Source organism: Camelus dromedarius, chromosome 17, assembly GCF_036321535.1.
Source record: "Camelus dromedarius isolate mCamDro1 chromosome 17, mCamDro1.pat, whole genome shotgun sequence".
In the NCBI taxonomy this organism is placed as follows: domain Eukaryota; kingdom Metazoa; phylum Chordata; class Mammalia; order Artiodactyla; family Camelidae; genus Camelus; species Camelus dromedarius.
In genome coordinates this window covers 33086875-33100848 of record NC_087452.1, presented here as the reverse complement: position 1 = coordinate 33100848, position 13974 = coordinate 33086875, and the positions used below count along the sequence as shown (strand labels likewise).

Sequence of the window (13974 nt, the reverse complement as noted above, 5' to 3'; positions counted from 1 at the left end):
CAGGCCTTCCCTGGGCTGGGATGGAGCAGCCATCATGCTTGGGGATGCGCCAGACCCTGCCCTCCTCCAGACAGCACTGGGCCCTCAAGCACCAGGTCACAGACTCAGGTCAGGTACTCACTCTGTGCTCCAAAGTGGAGGACCTGCCCACTAGGCCCAGGTGGTCTGACCCTATGGCCAGACGCTTGCGTAAACCAGCATCTCATCTCCATCTTCTCTCCTCCACAGTCTTGGCCTTGAGTCTCTGGAGACTTTTTTTTTTTTTTTAAAGAAAACTTTTCCTGGAGGTTTTTGAGAAGATTATGAGACAAAGGATACCAAAGTTCTGGCACTTAGGAGGCCTGGGAAGCGTCATTCCCTACACCCTCCAGGAACCAGGATTCCTACTGCCTTCACTCCCAGTTGAGTGGTGAGTGGGGCTCTGAGGTCATGGCCACGTGTCTTCAGGCCACCCAATCCTCACTCCAGGGCAGACACAGTGGATGGGAATCATTTGAAGTGAAAATATGAACATTATTTAATAACTGATTTTCTGTAATAAACCATTTGAAAATATTTTACAAGGAATCACACACAATATTTTACAAAGTTCTTGACTTTTTTGTCGCTGTTTTTCCAACTTGCTGTACAAAATAGAACAACCAAAAAAAAAGGGCAGATAAGAGAAAATGGACCCCCAGCCCCCAACAGATCCCCCAAGCCCGAGGCAAGGGGCAGCCAGGTCGGGTGGGTGATGAGAAGGATCAGACCCAGCCGGGGGTTGGACAACTACCTGATGGGGATTGTTTTGTCTGCTTTTGTTTTTTAAACTTAAAATATATATTTTCTGTATATGTTTGATTCTTTTTTATTTTTGTATTCTCCATTGAGCACCTGACTACACTACAGTTACACACACACGCCCCCGCAAGACATGGCTGGCATCCAGGCTGGGTGTACAGCTTGGGCACCCACCCTGGCACCAGCAGCAGGCATGGACCATACACACACACTGAGAAAGCAACAAGCAACGTGACATTAATTAACGGAGCCATTAATTAATGCATCACCCTCCCCCCTCCAACTCCATCTGAGCCCCACGGCCACATCCTCCTGCCCTCAGTCCCCCACTGGCCCCCAGGCTGGGATGCCTTTGGGGGAAATGACCAGAATGAAGATGAGCCCAGGCCCAGCCTGTGTGTGTGCCGAGTGTGTATATGTGTTTATGTGTGTGCAAGTGTTCAGCAGGGAGGAGCAGTTTGGCAAGGGAGTGTGTGTGGAAGTGGGCACAGGCCTGAGTGTGGGCCAGACTGGGGGTGGGATGACCCAGCTAGGAGTGATCAAGTCACCCCGCTAAGGCAAGGGGCAATGTCCGGTGAGAGTTCCTCTGACGAGGGGTGCAGGCAGTGGCATGTGGTCCCACTGAAGGCCTGACACTAGTGAGAAATGGTTACAATGAGCACCTGGTGGAGTGAGGGGCATTTAGGGGACACTGGTGGCTAGGGTGGGACAGAGGGGTCTTCACCCCTTGCCCCAGCATTTGGCACTGTTTGACATTCAGCTTTAGAGACAGAGGACCAGCTGGGCTGCAGGTCAGATTAGAGGCGGATGGTGAGCAGGAGATGGAGTGTGCATGTGCCAACCCTCCCACCAACCCTTCATCCTGTGTAAGGCTTTGTGAGCCCCCACTCCCACCCCACCCCACGGTATGTGTTTGTGTGTGTCTGTGCACATCTGTGTTTGTGTGTGTCCTCCTGGATATGTTTAATGTGAGTCCAGTTTCTGCCCTCAGGGCTCCAGATGTGTATGGGGTTGTGTCTGAGCCAGTCACTGTCCTGCAACCTGCAGGGCTTGGTGAGGGAGAGGTGGCTGTAGGCGTGAGAGAGGCAGAAGGGCTGCCCAAGGACCTCTCTTCTGCTAGGACTTAAGCTGGGATGCACAGGCCTCAAACTGCCCATCTCAACTTCCTCCATGATTCCCAGGGAATCCAGATTTGGTCCTGGGTAGGGCAGAAGAACCAGGTTAGAGGAGTTCACCTGGGGCAAGACCTAGGCCTCCCACACAAACGGAGCCTCAGGGCAGGGTGGGCAGTGGAGGCCTGGTTTGGCACCAGTGCTGTGTCTTCCCTGGCCCAGTCCTGGGGGGAGAGTCGAGTAAGTCAAGTGGGAGTGAGGGGTCTTGGGACACTTTTGACAGTTCAGGCGCTAGATGTGGCTTGGGGGCCAAAGACGTGAAACGCTCTCCTTTGGGAATCCACCTCCCTGCCCACCAGGTGCAGACTCTTGGGGGCCTGGCGTGCTCAGGTCCTTCAGTGAGGGAGGGGGTGAGGCTCTAAGGCGGGGAGTGTGGGGCGGGGGAGCAGGGGACTGGCAGGGAGGCCTAGGCAGGGAGGGAGCACTCAGAGGCGGCGAGAGGCGTGGGCGTGGACTTGAGGCTGCGGCCGGGGAGGCAGGCCCAGGAGGAGCAGCAGCTGCAGGGACACCAGGACGCCCAATGACGGCGGGAAGGAGGCTCCGCGGCCGCAGTCTGAGGTATCTTCCTGCGGGAAGAGACAAGGAGCAGCCGGTCGGCCTGGGCGGGGCGGGCAGGGGGGCCGCAGGGCCGCGCTATCCCTGGGGGAGGGGAGCGGCATGTCAAGGCCACCGCAACCTCCTCACCGTGGCGTTGTAGTCGAAGCAGATGTGCGGGCCTCTCCGGTATCGCGGTCTCTGCACCAGTTCACATTGCTCCGGGCCGTCCGCTGGGCATGGGTGGGGAGTCAAGGAGGCGGCGGCAAGGAGGGGACGCGGGGCGGGAGGGGGCGCGGGCGGCGGCGCGGGCAGGATACAGTGAGTCTCTTTCTGCAGCAGCCGGCCAGCCTCACACTGGCTGCACAGTGGCTTCTCGGCCACCACGAAGAGAAGGTTAGTGTTGGTCAGTCTCTGCGCGTGGAAGAGCCTGGAGGCAGCACAGGAAGGCGGAGCGCTGAGGCTCGCCCCATCCCCTCCGCCCAGCCCCTCCCCGCCGCAGCCCCGGCCCTGCTCCGCCGCTCAGCACCGCGCGCACCTGGAGCAGTTTCCGCAGTCGATGATGGCGTTGTAGGAGGCGTTCACCGAACCGAAGTAGTACTGGGTCTGTTTCATGACGCAGCTGCTCTCGCGCACTTCGGGGTTCCCCTCGGCCTCCGCGGGCTCTGCGAGGGCCCAGAGCGCCTCAGCTGCACCCCTGCACCCTGAGCCTCGCTCAGCCGTGAGCCCCGCCCTCCCCCTGGGGTCGGTCTCTGCTTAGATTGGGGAGGAGCTTTGAGGAGGAGCCTCCAAAGCCCCACCTACCTGCCTGGAACCAGCTGTGATAGATGAGGCCATAGAGGAGCTGCTGGAACAGGGACCTGCAGGGTACGGGTCACCGAGTGGGAGTGGTCAGCAGAGGCCGGTATCGTGCTCCATTTCTCTCGAACACTCCTGGTCAGGTAGCACCCTCCCTCTCCCATTTCCCCCTCAGACTCACCAAGCTGCAGCAGAGGTCCACCAGGCTAGGTTAAGGAAGTCTGCAATGGTGGGCTGCAGTGGAGAGAGTGGCATGGGCTCCCACTGTTGCCCCTGGGCCCAGGTTACCACCAGCTTTTCTATTAGTTGGGGGGGTCATCTGTGGGCAAGTCTCCCAGCCTCCCATCTCCAGGCCAGGCATTGCCGGGGCTCACCACAAAGATGCCCCGGGGTGCAGCACCCAGGTTGCCTGGGGGCTGGGGGGCACAGGCCGCCTGATAGTCGTAGGACTCCTTGCGGGTGTAGAAGGAGTTATTGTAGAGTGCCAGCATCAGGTTGGCATCCACCTCACTGAAGAACCTGCCCACCTGGGGATGCGGGGAGGGAGTGGTAGTCACAGGGCTGGCAGTGCACTCCCTGAAAAGGTTCAGAAACCCAGACCGCCTCCTTCCACCTTCCTGACCCTCACCTGGTCCCACTGATGGTTCTGGTTTGACAGCACCAGGAATCCCCCATCATCAATGAGGACACAGAGCAGGTCCTGAGAGATGGGGAAGGGGGAGGAAGATGGAGAGGGGCTCAGGCCCAGACCTTCCTCCCCAGACCCTGGTAGTCCAGTAGTTGAGTAGGGGGGTACTGTCCCCCTCAGTTCTGGTAAAGCTGTGAAGTCAGGGTGGGATGTTAAGACCCACTGGCCAAGGGATGGGCTAGGAGTTGCCAGGAGGTGTCCAGGAGTTGAGTAAGCTAGGGTTAAGGGAACACGTACCTCGTTGTTAACATCGCAGTCCATCTCACAGTGGCTGCTGGGGCCGCACTGCTGGGCACAGAACAAGGACCATAAGGTGCTATCAGTTTTTCCCCTCCCCTCACCCATTATACATCTGGGTCCCCAGGTCATCTGCAACAGCCCCTGCCTCCCCATAGGCACCAGAGCCACTCTGAGTGGGAGGACTGGTAGAGGTTCCTGGGGACTCTGGGCTTACTGCCCCATCCCTGACAAAATACCTTCTGAGGCTGGTCCTGATGTGTACGGTTGCTGGCTAGCACCTTGAACTTCTCAGCCCAGGCCTCTAGGTCCAGCTTAACGCCCACCACTATGGGGGAGAGCAAGGGGCCATCAATGTCTGCCTACCTGGGCAGCACACTGCCCACTGTCTCTTTCCCCACCTCCATGCTGGGTATTCACCTGCTGGCCTCAGTGTGCGTCCACCCAGGCTGAGCTCCACAGCTGTGCTGACGAGGATGCCCACTGTGTCATTCTCCAGCTCCAGTGGCCTTAACAGGGCTAGGGGTGGGGGTAGGGTGGGTGGTCAGGAGTAGGGGCTGGCAGCCACACTGAACACTCTATACAGGGCCCTGTGGGCCCAGAAGCCTAGGTCAAGGCTGACCTCAGCCTGAGCACCCAGCACCCAACATAGGGTTTGGCACAGCCTAGCCCTCTCTCCTCTGACCCAGTCTCAGCCAGCCTCGTGTTTGAGAGGGGCCTTCAGAGCAGAGCCTAGCCCTGGCTGAGCAGACAGGTAAGCCTCAGCTTCCCATACACTGCTGTGCAATGTGCACTGTCCTGCTGTGCTGGGGGGACACTCACCATCCTGGTGTGGGGGCTTGAAGACATAGCCGTGGTTGTCCAGGCTGCGGCGGTAGAAGCTGGCATTAAAGGGCTCAGGGTTCTCTGTCCAGTCCTCAGCTGCCCTGGTCACCCGAGACAGGCAGAATTTGGTGGAAGGGGTGGCTTGTGGGAGCAGTGGTCTCAGTAGGTGAAAGGAGGCCTCTGGGCAGCAGGACAGGCAGGGTCCCAAGCAGAGGCAGGATGTCAGGTACTGGGGCAGGTCACTTACTTGTTGGGGAATACGCGAGTGATGCCGCCATCGGTGGCGGCGAACACGGCCAGAAGGCTGTACCTGGGGCAGCAGGGAGGTGAGGTCACAGACCTGCTTTCTGCAGGGCAGAGCCTCTGAGCCCAACCCAGCATCCTGCCCCCATAGGCTGGGTAGTGCCTACGTGTTAAGATCCTGGTCCCGCCACACACGTTCCACCAGCTGCTGTGTTATGCCTGTGTCCAAGATTAGGTTGTGGAGAAGGAAGTTGTTGCCTGGAACGGGAGGGTAGAGGTGGAGAGAGTATCTTCTTGTGGATCCCTGCTTACTCTCCCTGCTACCCCCAAGGCTCCAACAGGGGTCTTCTCCATGACCTGGCCCAGGACCTGCCCTTGGCTTGGGCCTGCATATTTCCACACTTGCCCAGTCTCTGGGTTCCTCTGCGCTGCCCCCTTGCTGCCTGGGCACTGCCCAGACCCAGCTGCCCCACCAGGCACTCACACTGCTTGGAGTCTGGAGTCACTTTCTCCATGAGCTCAATGAAGTTTTTCAGGAACTCGGTGTTGTTGTCTGAGGCATTCAGGTCCTTGCAATATTCTCTGGGGGTGGGGAGGGGCAAGAAGAATGGGCTTGGGGGCTGGACAAGGCAATAGGTTTGAGGCTTCCCAACAGGCCTGTCCGGCCATTTGCTGAGAAGCCCAGGCCTCAGGGAGCAGGGCATGTGTATTCCTCCAGGCAGCGGCAACCATGTGGTCTGCCAGGTCTGAATAGGGGCAGAGCTGACAGGAGAATGAAGGTCTGCTTCCTCCGCCCAAGTAGTTCCTCCCTTCTGGGCATGGCTCTGCAGAGCCTCCCAACCTCCCTCACCCCTCACCCTCCATGTAGCTGGAGCCAGACGGAGGACCTGGGAGGCCCCAGGAAATGCCTCATGGCCGGCTTATCCACCTGTGTGCTGTAGCGTTCTGTGGGCACAGTGGGTGGAGTAGCAGCACCAGCTTAGTCAGCCTGAGTCTAAGACCTCATCCTGCTGCTTCCTGGTTGTGTACCTTTGGGCAACTCACTCAAGCTCCCTGAGCCTCAATTTTTTTCCATCATACCGCAGAGGGTGTCAGGAAGTCAGTGGGAACGTGTGGGTCATCGGATTGGCTGTTCCCTCTGCTTGGAGTGCTCTTCTCCCAGAGGTGGACAGGCCAAATCCCTCACCTCCTCAAGTCCCTCGCTGGGCTCAGACTCTGGGTCCAGAGAACATGGGGTTTGTGGGGAGCGGGGTGGCCTGCCTGAGGCTCTGCTCCCCAGGAAATCTTGGCGAGCAGTCCTTCTTCTCTGGTAGATGGAGCTATCCTTCCTGCTGAGTCCCTCATTCACACCCCTGCCACCAGAGACCTCTCTGCTGGCCTGTATGGCAGCAACTTGGGAATTTTTTTAAACACTCTCCTTCCCTGGGCTGTGCTCAGGCCCACAGCTTAGCGAGGGCATCTGGGACTGGATCTCGGCCCCTACCTGTTCCCTGGGCCCCAGGGCCTTTTTGTACACAGCCTGCACTTCTGTGTATAGAGGCCACACCTGACACACCCCGAGTGACAAACCCACAGCTGCACTTGAAATACAGGTCACCTGCCGTCCCCCCTCACACAGTGTGTACGTTTACACTCACCCAACACATATTTATTGAGTTCTCTTGTGCCAAAGTTAGAGATGACAAAAACAAACACAGTCCCTGCCCTCAGAGCTCCCTCAGGGTCCTCAGGGACCACACAGGCCTCACACAGTCCCACAGTCATCAATACACACGGCCACCTTACGTTTACACTCAGACTCTTACAAACAGACACAATGACTCACAAATACAAACACACGTCTACAGAGAGTCACAGAGAACTTTGTGGGTTCATGCACGCACGTGCACACGTGGAGAGTCCAGAGCCCCGTGTGGTGCCTGAGGTGCCCATAGGTCCCTGTCAGTTGTACCCACCTGCCCTCATCCAAGGCCCAGGCCAGAGGGGAGGGCTTCACCACCCGGGAGCCTGCTGGCCTCCTCAGATGTGGGCCAACAGACAGAGGGTATGCACGTGAGGATGTGGTGTGTACACACTGAGTGTGCACGCCAAAGATGGTCCAGGCCCAGGTCTATGCTGGGTCCTGATCCCTTACTCGCAAGAGCAGCTCTTCCCAGCCCCTGTCCCCTCTTCCCTGTACCTTCCCCCAATCCTCAGTGAGCCACCACACCTGGATGGGGCACTGCTGACAGGGGCTCTGGCTGGCTCGATCCCCACACCCACACAAACACTGACTGACACAGGACAAGGACAGGTGCGGGGTGGGGAGGGCACCACAAGCCAGAGCAGCAGCTGCCCAGTGAGGGGTGGGCTGTGGACAGCCAGCTCAGGGCAGAAAGGTCTCCTTTCTGGTGGCCTGGGAGGGCAGGGAAGGTCAGCAGAGCGTCCAGAGCCCTCCCATCAGAGGCCTGGTGGGAGCTGGAGTTGTGGGCAGCTGGCCACTGCTGCTTGGTGTGGCTACATGGCCCGGGTATGCACACGGCCACACATATGAGGCGATGCATGGCAGGGCGACACTGCACAGGACACAGACACACACAGCTCCAGGCAGCAGTGCGGGAGGCGGGGCCAGGGAGGTCAGGTTTGGGGAGGACACCTCAGCAAGGCCACACGCAAGCTACCTGGGAGCAATGAAAACATGTCCTTCAGACTCAAAGCTGCTGGGGAGCAGGAACTCAAAATCTGCAACAGAAACGGGGGGTTATCCGGCGGGGGCTGGGGAGGCGGGAGGCCAGGGGCTCAGAGCTGACAGGGCTGGAGGGACAGGGAGAGGGTGGCTTGAGGGAGGGAGACACCAGCAAAGAGGAAACCCGCCACTTCCAACGTTCAAGTTCGAGCCAGAGAGAAGGGGCGGGCGGGGAGGGGTGGAGGGCCTGTGGAGACTACAGCATCGCAGGAGGAGGGCAGTTATAGCCAATATGTTGCCCGGGCCTGGTCCTCTGTCGGCAGTGAGTCCCTTGGCGTGGCTGTATATGCTCCCATACAGCTGTATAGCACATATACACGGACACACACACACACATATATATATACACACACTGCTATATATATGCATGGTCTGGGGGAGGCGCCAGTCTTGCTCTTATCACATCCGTAATGGAAAAAACCGCATGCTGAGCTTCCTTCGCCTCCAAAGAGACTTTGAGGAAGGGAATTGGCTTTTGGCTGCGGATTTTTATCTCTCTTTCTTTGCTGCAGCTGTTTGCATTTTGGTAGGTCTTGCTTTTGTTCTGTCAGGCATCAACATGGCCAAACCGAGGGGGATTTCTCACGGGCACAGACAGTCCAACCAGAGACGGTGTGGGCAGCTGGGGGTGGGCTGCAGTGCATTGTGGGGGTCCATGGGTCCTTCCTGGGGTGGGAGGCTGGGTGAGGGGAGATTATCGAGGTGCCTGGGAATGTTCGCACACTGTGGGGGAGAGTCGGGGAGATGGGAGGGCACAGGAGTGCTGCTTGAACCTATACACCTGCCCTCTTGGGCCAGGGGCATGAGGGCAGCTGGGGAAGAAGGGCTGAGTCTCTACCCTTCCTAGGACCTGTTTGCGCTCAGAGCAGCCAGGGAAGAATGCTGGGGGGCTCCAGAGAAGGCATGGGGTACTGTTGAGGGATCCACCATTTGGGCCTGTGCATGTGTGTGAGCACGTATGTATGTGTATCTACACGTGAGAGCATGTTTGTGTGTATATGTTTCCATGAGTATGTGTGAGTATGTTTTTCCACATGTGTGAGTGTCTCTGTGCGGATCTGTGAGTGAATCTGGGGATATGGCTACTGGGGCTTCTCTGTGGCCTCTCCCTGACCAGCTGGACTGGCCACCTTGCTGGTCTGCATCTGGGAGGCGTCCCTCTGCTCTCAGTCTGTCGCACTCTGGGCAATACATCTTCCCATCCTTTCACCCAGATTCTGACCTCTTTGTCACCCAGGGCTTTATTTTTGCAGAAGAGGGGTCTCCCTATTCCCAAATACTCTCACAATGCACTGCAAGATTCTGGGGAAGGGGGACTTTGGGTGCCTGGAGGGGCTGGGCAGTCACTGGTTGGACTGTTGTTTTCTGATAGGACTGTGAGGCAGGGTTTGGACACAAGCCGACAGGGAAGGGTTGGGGCTGGGAGAGGAGGAGGAGGAGGAGAAAAAAAAAAGGAGGTAGGGGGAGCAGGAAGGGAGACTATGCTATGATTGCAATTGTTACCAGGGCCCTGCATTTCTGGGGTCACTGGGAGGGATGTGAGAGGGGGAGAAAAGACAACTCAAGCCAGTGGGGGTAGGGCATGTCCTCCACCTCCACCCAGGCCAGTGGGGGCAGCTGTATCCCCTTTGCTGGACTAGGCTGGACAGGGCCCCTAGTCCTTCTTGAGGAGCCCCTCCTTCCAGGCCATGGGGACTGGGGACAGGACATCTCCTCATGGCTCTCCATGCCCCATCTGTCCAGGCATTCTGTGGGAGGGGCATCTCTCTGTGCACCAGAGGCAGAGACCCTGTGTGCTGTCCTCTCTCAGTTCCCCATTCTTTGCCAGGGTCTGCCAGTTCACTTGCTACCTTTCCCAGAAGTCTCTGGCTTGGGTAACTCTGAATGTGAGAACCTTCTTCTTCACTGCCAGCCTGATTCCCTCCAGGCTCCTTTGCTGGCCCTTGGGATCCAAACAGATTCCCTTCCATACCCAGCCAGGGTCCCCGAATCTGCCTTTATTTCCCAGAGGAACACCTTCCCTATACCTGACCACTCTCCCTAGGAGAAGCCAGCACCCCAGGGGAGGGCTGGGACAATGAGCCTTAGCAAATTCTATAGGAGCAGCAGGGGCGGCAGGGGACAGGGGCTTCAGCACCTAGGCCAGCACCCAGAATGGTCCAGTCTGCCTTGCTCCCCTAGTGGCCTGGCTGCTGCTGCTCTATCTTGTCCCTCTGCCCCAGGGTCAGGGTTTGGGGCTTCCGAAGCCTGCTATCTCCCCTTGGGAGGGCTGCCAGCTTCTGAAGAGAAACTGGAGAGATCAGAGGAGGGAGAACTATCCCAGAGGAAGCTTCACATAAGCCCCTCTGAGGACTGATCTACCCCCTGCATCTCAGGCCCCCTGCCCTGCTGGGTGGGAGGTGGTAGAGAAGCATCTAGCCCTGTCCTCACTGTTGAGTTGTCTTGGAGGGATAGAGAAGGTGGGGAGGGGGCAGAGGCCTGCCCAGAGGGAGCGAGGAGGATGAGGAGAGGGTCTGAGCTCTCAGAACACGCCGGAGACCACCCTGCAGGCAGGGCCAGGGGAAAGGGCTGCTGGCTTTAACAGGGGTTTAGGGATCAGAGTAAAGGCAAGAAATAGAGGAGCCCAGGGGAGGCTGAAGGGGAGCCCTGGAGAGCAGGGGTTTGGCTGGTCCTGGGCAGGGAGGGGGGCAAGCAGGGGCGTGAGGGCAGGGTTGGGGTGGGGAGAGGAGGGTGCACTGGTTCTGAATATACTTGCCCTTCAGTTTGCTGATTGGCACTGGGACAGTCCACCAAGAGAGAAAGCGAGGAAAACAAAAACAACACAAACACAAAAACAAACGAAAAGGGGGAGGGGAAGGGGAGGGGCACAAACAATATTTTATTCAATGGCTGTTTGAATGAAAATATTGTGTCTCATCATCATACTGAAAGGAAACTTCTTGCAAAAAACGACATGAGAGAGAAAGAGAGAGCAAGAAAACTCAAAGGAGATGAGTCCCGGTCAGCCAGGCAGGTGGGGGGGCGCCCGGTGGGGCCGGAGCCCCAGCCTCCCTCCCAGTGACCTTGGGCGGTGGGCAGGCAGGGCCACAGGCTCCAGAGGCCTCTCAGGAGAGGCCCAGGGTGAGTAGGACATGCAGGGATGAGCCACAGGCAGAGGAGTGGGAGAGGGAGGAGAGAAGGAGGGAGGGCAAGAGATGGAGAGACAGGGAGGGGTGGGGAGGCCAGGATGGAGGCAGAAGAAAGGAGCAGAGCAGGGGAGGGGGAGAGGCAGGCATGAGATGAGAGGGAGAGACTGACTGGGGAGTGGGAGGGAGGGAATGTGTGAGAGAGAAATGGAGGGAGTGAGCAGAAGGGAAGGGAGACAGAGGGAGAAAAGGGGGGTGTGGGGCAGATGCGGGTGGAGGAAAGAGGGAGTGGGAGAGAAGGAGAGTAAGGGGGGCAGGAGGTGATGGAGGCAGAAGGTGAGGTGAGAGAGGGGGTGAGGAGGGAAATGAGGGAGGATGAGTGAGCGGGGACAGAAGAGGGGGCAGTGGGGAGAGAGACCCTGGGGGTGGCCCCACAGGGGGAGAGAGCTGCGCAGGGAGCAGGAGGAGGAGATATGAGAGGAGGAGGTGTCTTCCCAGAATGCAGCCCCCAGGGGTGTGCGGGGGAGGCAGGCTAAGGAGGGAAGACACGGAGTAGGAGAAACCAAAACCAAAAACCTCAACGGAAACCATGAGAGAATGGTCTGGAACCAAATCTGAGAAAAGGCGAGCATGCAGAGTTCCACAGACTTTCCGATGGCTGGTGCCCCAGCCTGCGGGTGCCTGGGGGGTGGGCAGACTGGGCAGGAGGGGCCGCCTGGCCCCAAGCGGCTGGCTATGCTGCCTGGGGCCGGCCAGGGTGCGGGGCAGAGGCAGGGGGGTGCAGGGCACAGGCAGGGGCCGGGCCACTTACACTTGACCTGCAGGATCTGGTCACTGAGGTTGGCTTGGAGGTAGAAGGTGCTGTAGGGGGGGAGCACTAGCCCTAGGCTGGGGAGGAGGGGAGGAGAGGAGCACAGGTCACTGCTGGGGAGAACCCGGCCACACTGGCACTCCCTCCCCACAGCCTTGGAGCTGGGTAGAGAGGCCCAGGTGGTGGCCTCCCCTCCCTTGACCACCAGGGACACCTCTCCCAGGTTAGCTATGGGAGATTCATGGCCTAAGGGCATGGACCCTTCACTCCCCAAATTCTCCTGGAGGCCTCAGAACTCCCAGCTCCAAAGCAAATCTCCACCCTGCCCCTCATCCCCTACAGCCCTCCCCCAACACATCACCTGCCCAGCCAGCCTCCTCCATCTGGCCAGCAGCAAACTCACAAAGGGACAGGACACTATTGGTGAGCTACGCTTTGGGAACTGGGGGTGCTGCCATGAGAGTGGGGCCCACAGTCCTCAGAGACTCAGGCCGTGCGATAGCCAGCTAAAAGCAAGCTGGCACTAACCCAGTGAGGAGACCAGCTCTCCGGGCACGTGGAAGACAGCCTGCAGTGACCCGCAAGGGGACCGACTCCGGGGCTGTGATGCCTGTTAAGAGTAGGCCTGTGACTGTGCTGAGGCTGACATCCTGAATTCAGATGCCCAGGTATACAGTCCAAGGTGGGAGGGATGTAGAGAGGGTGGTGGGGCTTGGGGAGACATCAGATGCACTGTCATGTCTCTGTCCTGCGCTCCCAGGAGATGATGCTTGTTTAGGAACGGCCAACGAGCGGCCCCTGGGGACTGGGCACCTGGCTGCTGGGGTTCCACTGGGATCGTGGTCACAGCCGCTGAGAACCGGCAGATGGGGGTGGGGAAGGGAGGGACAGCTAGGCTCAGACTGGGCTCTGGGGCCGCTCTACCCATCCCTGCCAGCCCAGCCTGGCCCCACTCACCTGTAGTTGGTGCTCCTTATAGGCACCCAGGTGTAGTTCCGCATCACCTCGTCTATGTACCTCTGGGAGAAGAGGCTGGGTCAGGTACTTGGGGTAGCAGGCAGGGGTGGTATCGGGGGTAGGAAGGTGCCCACTCTGACCTTCTGTCCCCCTTTGCCACCTTCTCACCTCATCCAGGGACTTGACCAGTGTTCTGATCTGCTTGTGGCCCTTGTTGCCATCAATCATGCTCCGACGGATCTGGAAGGGCCAGAGACATGAGGGGTGGGTGCCCTGCCCTCCTCTGCTCTGGGTGCATCCCATTCCTCCGCCTCTTCTCCTTACCTCCTCCTTGTTCTCATCCTCCAGCTCTGCATCAAGGAAGTCCAGAGTCACAGGCTCCCGGAAATTGGTGGTCTAGGGTAGGCAGGGCAGGAAGTTAGGAGTCTATATCTCACAAGCTTTACCCCCCCTCCTCCAGGCCGCCCACCTGGCTCACCTGGGGCTTGAGGTTGGGGTGCAGCAACACGTAGCCGTTTAGGTCAATGGCAAACACATAGCCGTTGGCTCCAAGCTGGGGGCATAGATTGGGGGCTTAGGGCCTGGAGGGCTGGGCAGGGATTCCCTGGATTCCAGAGCTCTTCCTCGTCCTGCCTCCCATGCTGCTGGCGGGTGCTGTTTGCCTGCCTGGGCCAAGGACCCCCATGCCACAAGGCCCCAAGCCTACCTCTCAAGTCCAGCCCAGCAGGCTGCTTCCTTTCATGCACCAGCCCTGGCCCCCCGCTGCCCAGCTTGGTGGGACCATGATTTGATTTGGCCTTCTCAGCCCCATCTCCTGGTTCTTCCGGTGCTGTCCATCAGCGGGACCTCTCCACCTCACTGGCCCCACAGGGCTGCTATTGCCCTCTCCACTACTGCCTCCTCCTGGTCCCCATCTTGGTAGAGTGCAGGGGGAAGACTATACCCTTGGAATCCCTGAGTCATCCCTTCCAGGTGGAAAGGAAAGAAGAGCAGGACCTGGACTCACCCACCCCTTACCTCTTCGAAGCAGTTTTCTCACTGCACATGGAGGCCAACGACACCAGGCCTTCATGTGGCTC

The 13974-nt window shown here is 58.6% G+C and overlaps 1 protein-coding gene across 8 annotated transcripts in view; it reads right to left on the bottom strand.

Moving 5' to 3' along the window:
• Positions 1 to 492: 492 nt before the first annotated feature.
• Positions 493 to 13974, bottom strand: part of CACNA2D2 (calcium voltage-gated channel auxiliary subunit alpha2delta 2) — a 136945-nt gene continuing 123463 nt past the window's right edge. Inside the window, exons 18-39 of one of the 8 annotated variants that reach the window (XM_064496512.1) lie at positions 13374 to 13448; positions 13220 to 13291; positions 13064 to 13135; positions 12896 to 12957; positions 11939 to 12015; positions 10758 to 10778; positions 7938 to 7998; positions 5762 to 5859; positions 5445 to 5535; positions 5282 to 5344; positions 5032 to 5135; positions 4630 to 4728; positions 4449 to 4537; positions 4210 to 4260; positions 3913 to 3984; positions 3659 to 3811; positions 3466 to 3518; positions 3291 to 3346; positions 3025 to 3151; positions 2807 to 2916; positions 2637 to 2719; positions 493 to 2518 (exon numbers count right to left, since the gene is read on the bottom strand). In XM_064496512.1, coding sequence (XP_064352582.1) covers positions 2378 to 2518; positions 2637 to 2719; positions 2807 to 2916; positions 3025 to 3151; positions 3291 to 3346; positions 3466 to 3518; positions 3659 to 3811; positions 3913 to 3984; positions 4210 to 4260; positions 4449 to 4537; positions 4630 to 4728; positions 5032 to 5135; positions 5282 to 5344; positions 5445 to 5535; positions 5762 to 5859; positions 7938 to 7998; positions 10758 to 10778; positions 11939 to 12015; positions 12896 to 12957; positions 13064 to 13135; positions 13220 to 13291; positions 13374 to 13448 — 1830 coding nt within the window. In that variant the 3' untranslated portion in view covers positions 493 to 2377. Of the gene's footprint in view, positions 2519 to 2636; positions 2917 to 3024; positions 3152 to 3290; positions 3347 to 3465; positions 3519 to 3658; positions 3812 to 3912; positions 3985 to 4209; positions 4261 to 4448; positions 4538 to 4629; positions 4729 to 5031; positions 5136 to 5281; positions 5345 to 5444; positions 5536 to 5761; positions 5860 to 7937; positions 7999 to 10757; positions 10779 to 11938; positions 12016 to 12895; positions 12958 to 13063; positions 13136 to 13219; positions 13292 to 13373; positions 13449 to 13974 lie in introns of all 8 variants that reach the window. The other 7 variants (XM_031470406.2, XM_064496507.1, XM_064496508.1 and 4 more) reach the window with 7 other exon arrangements.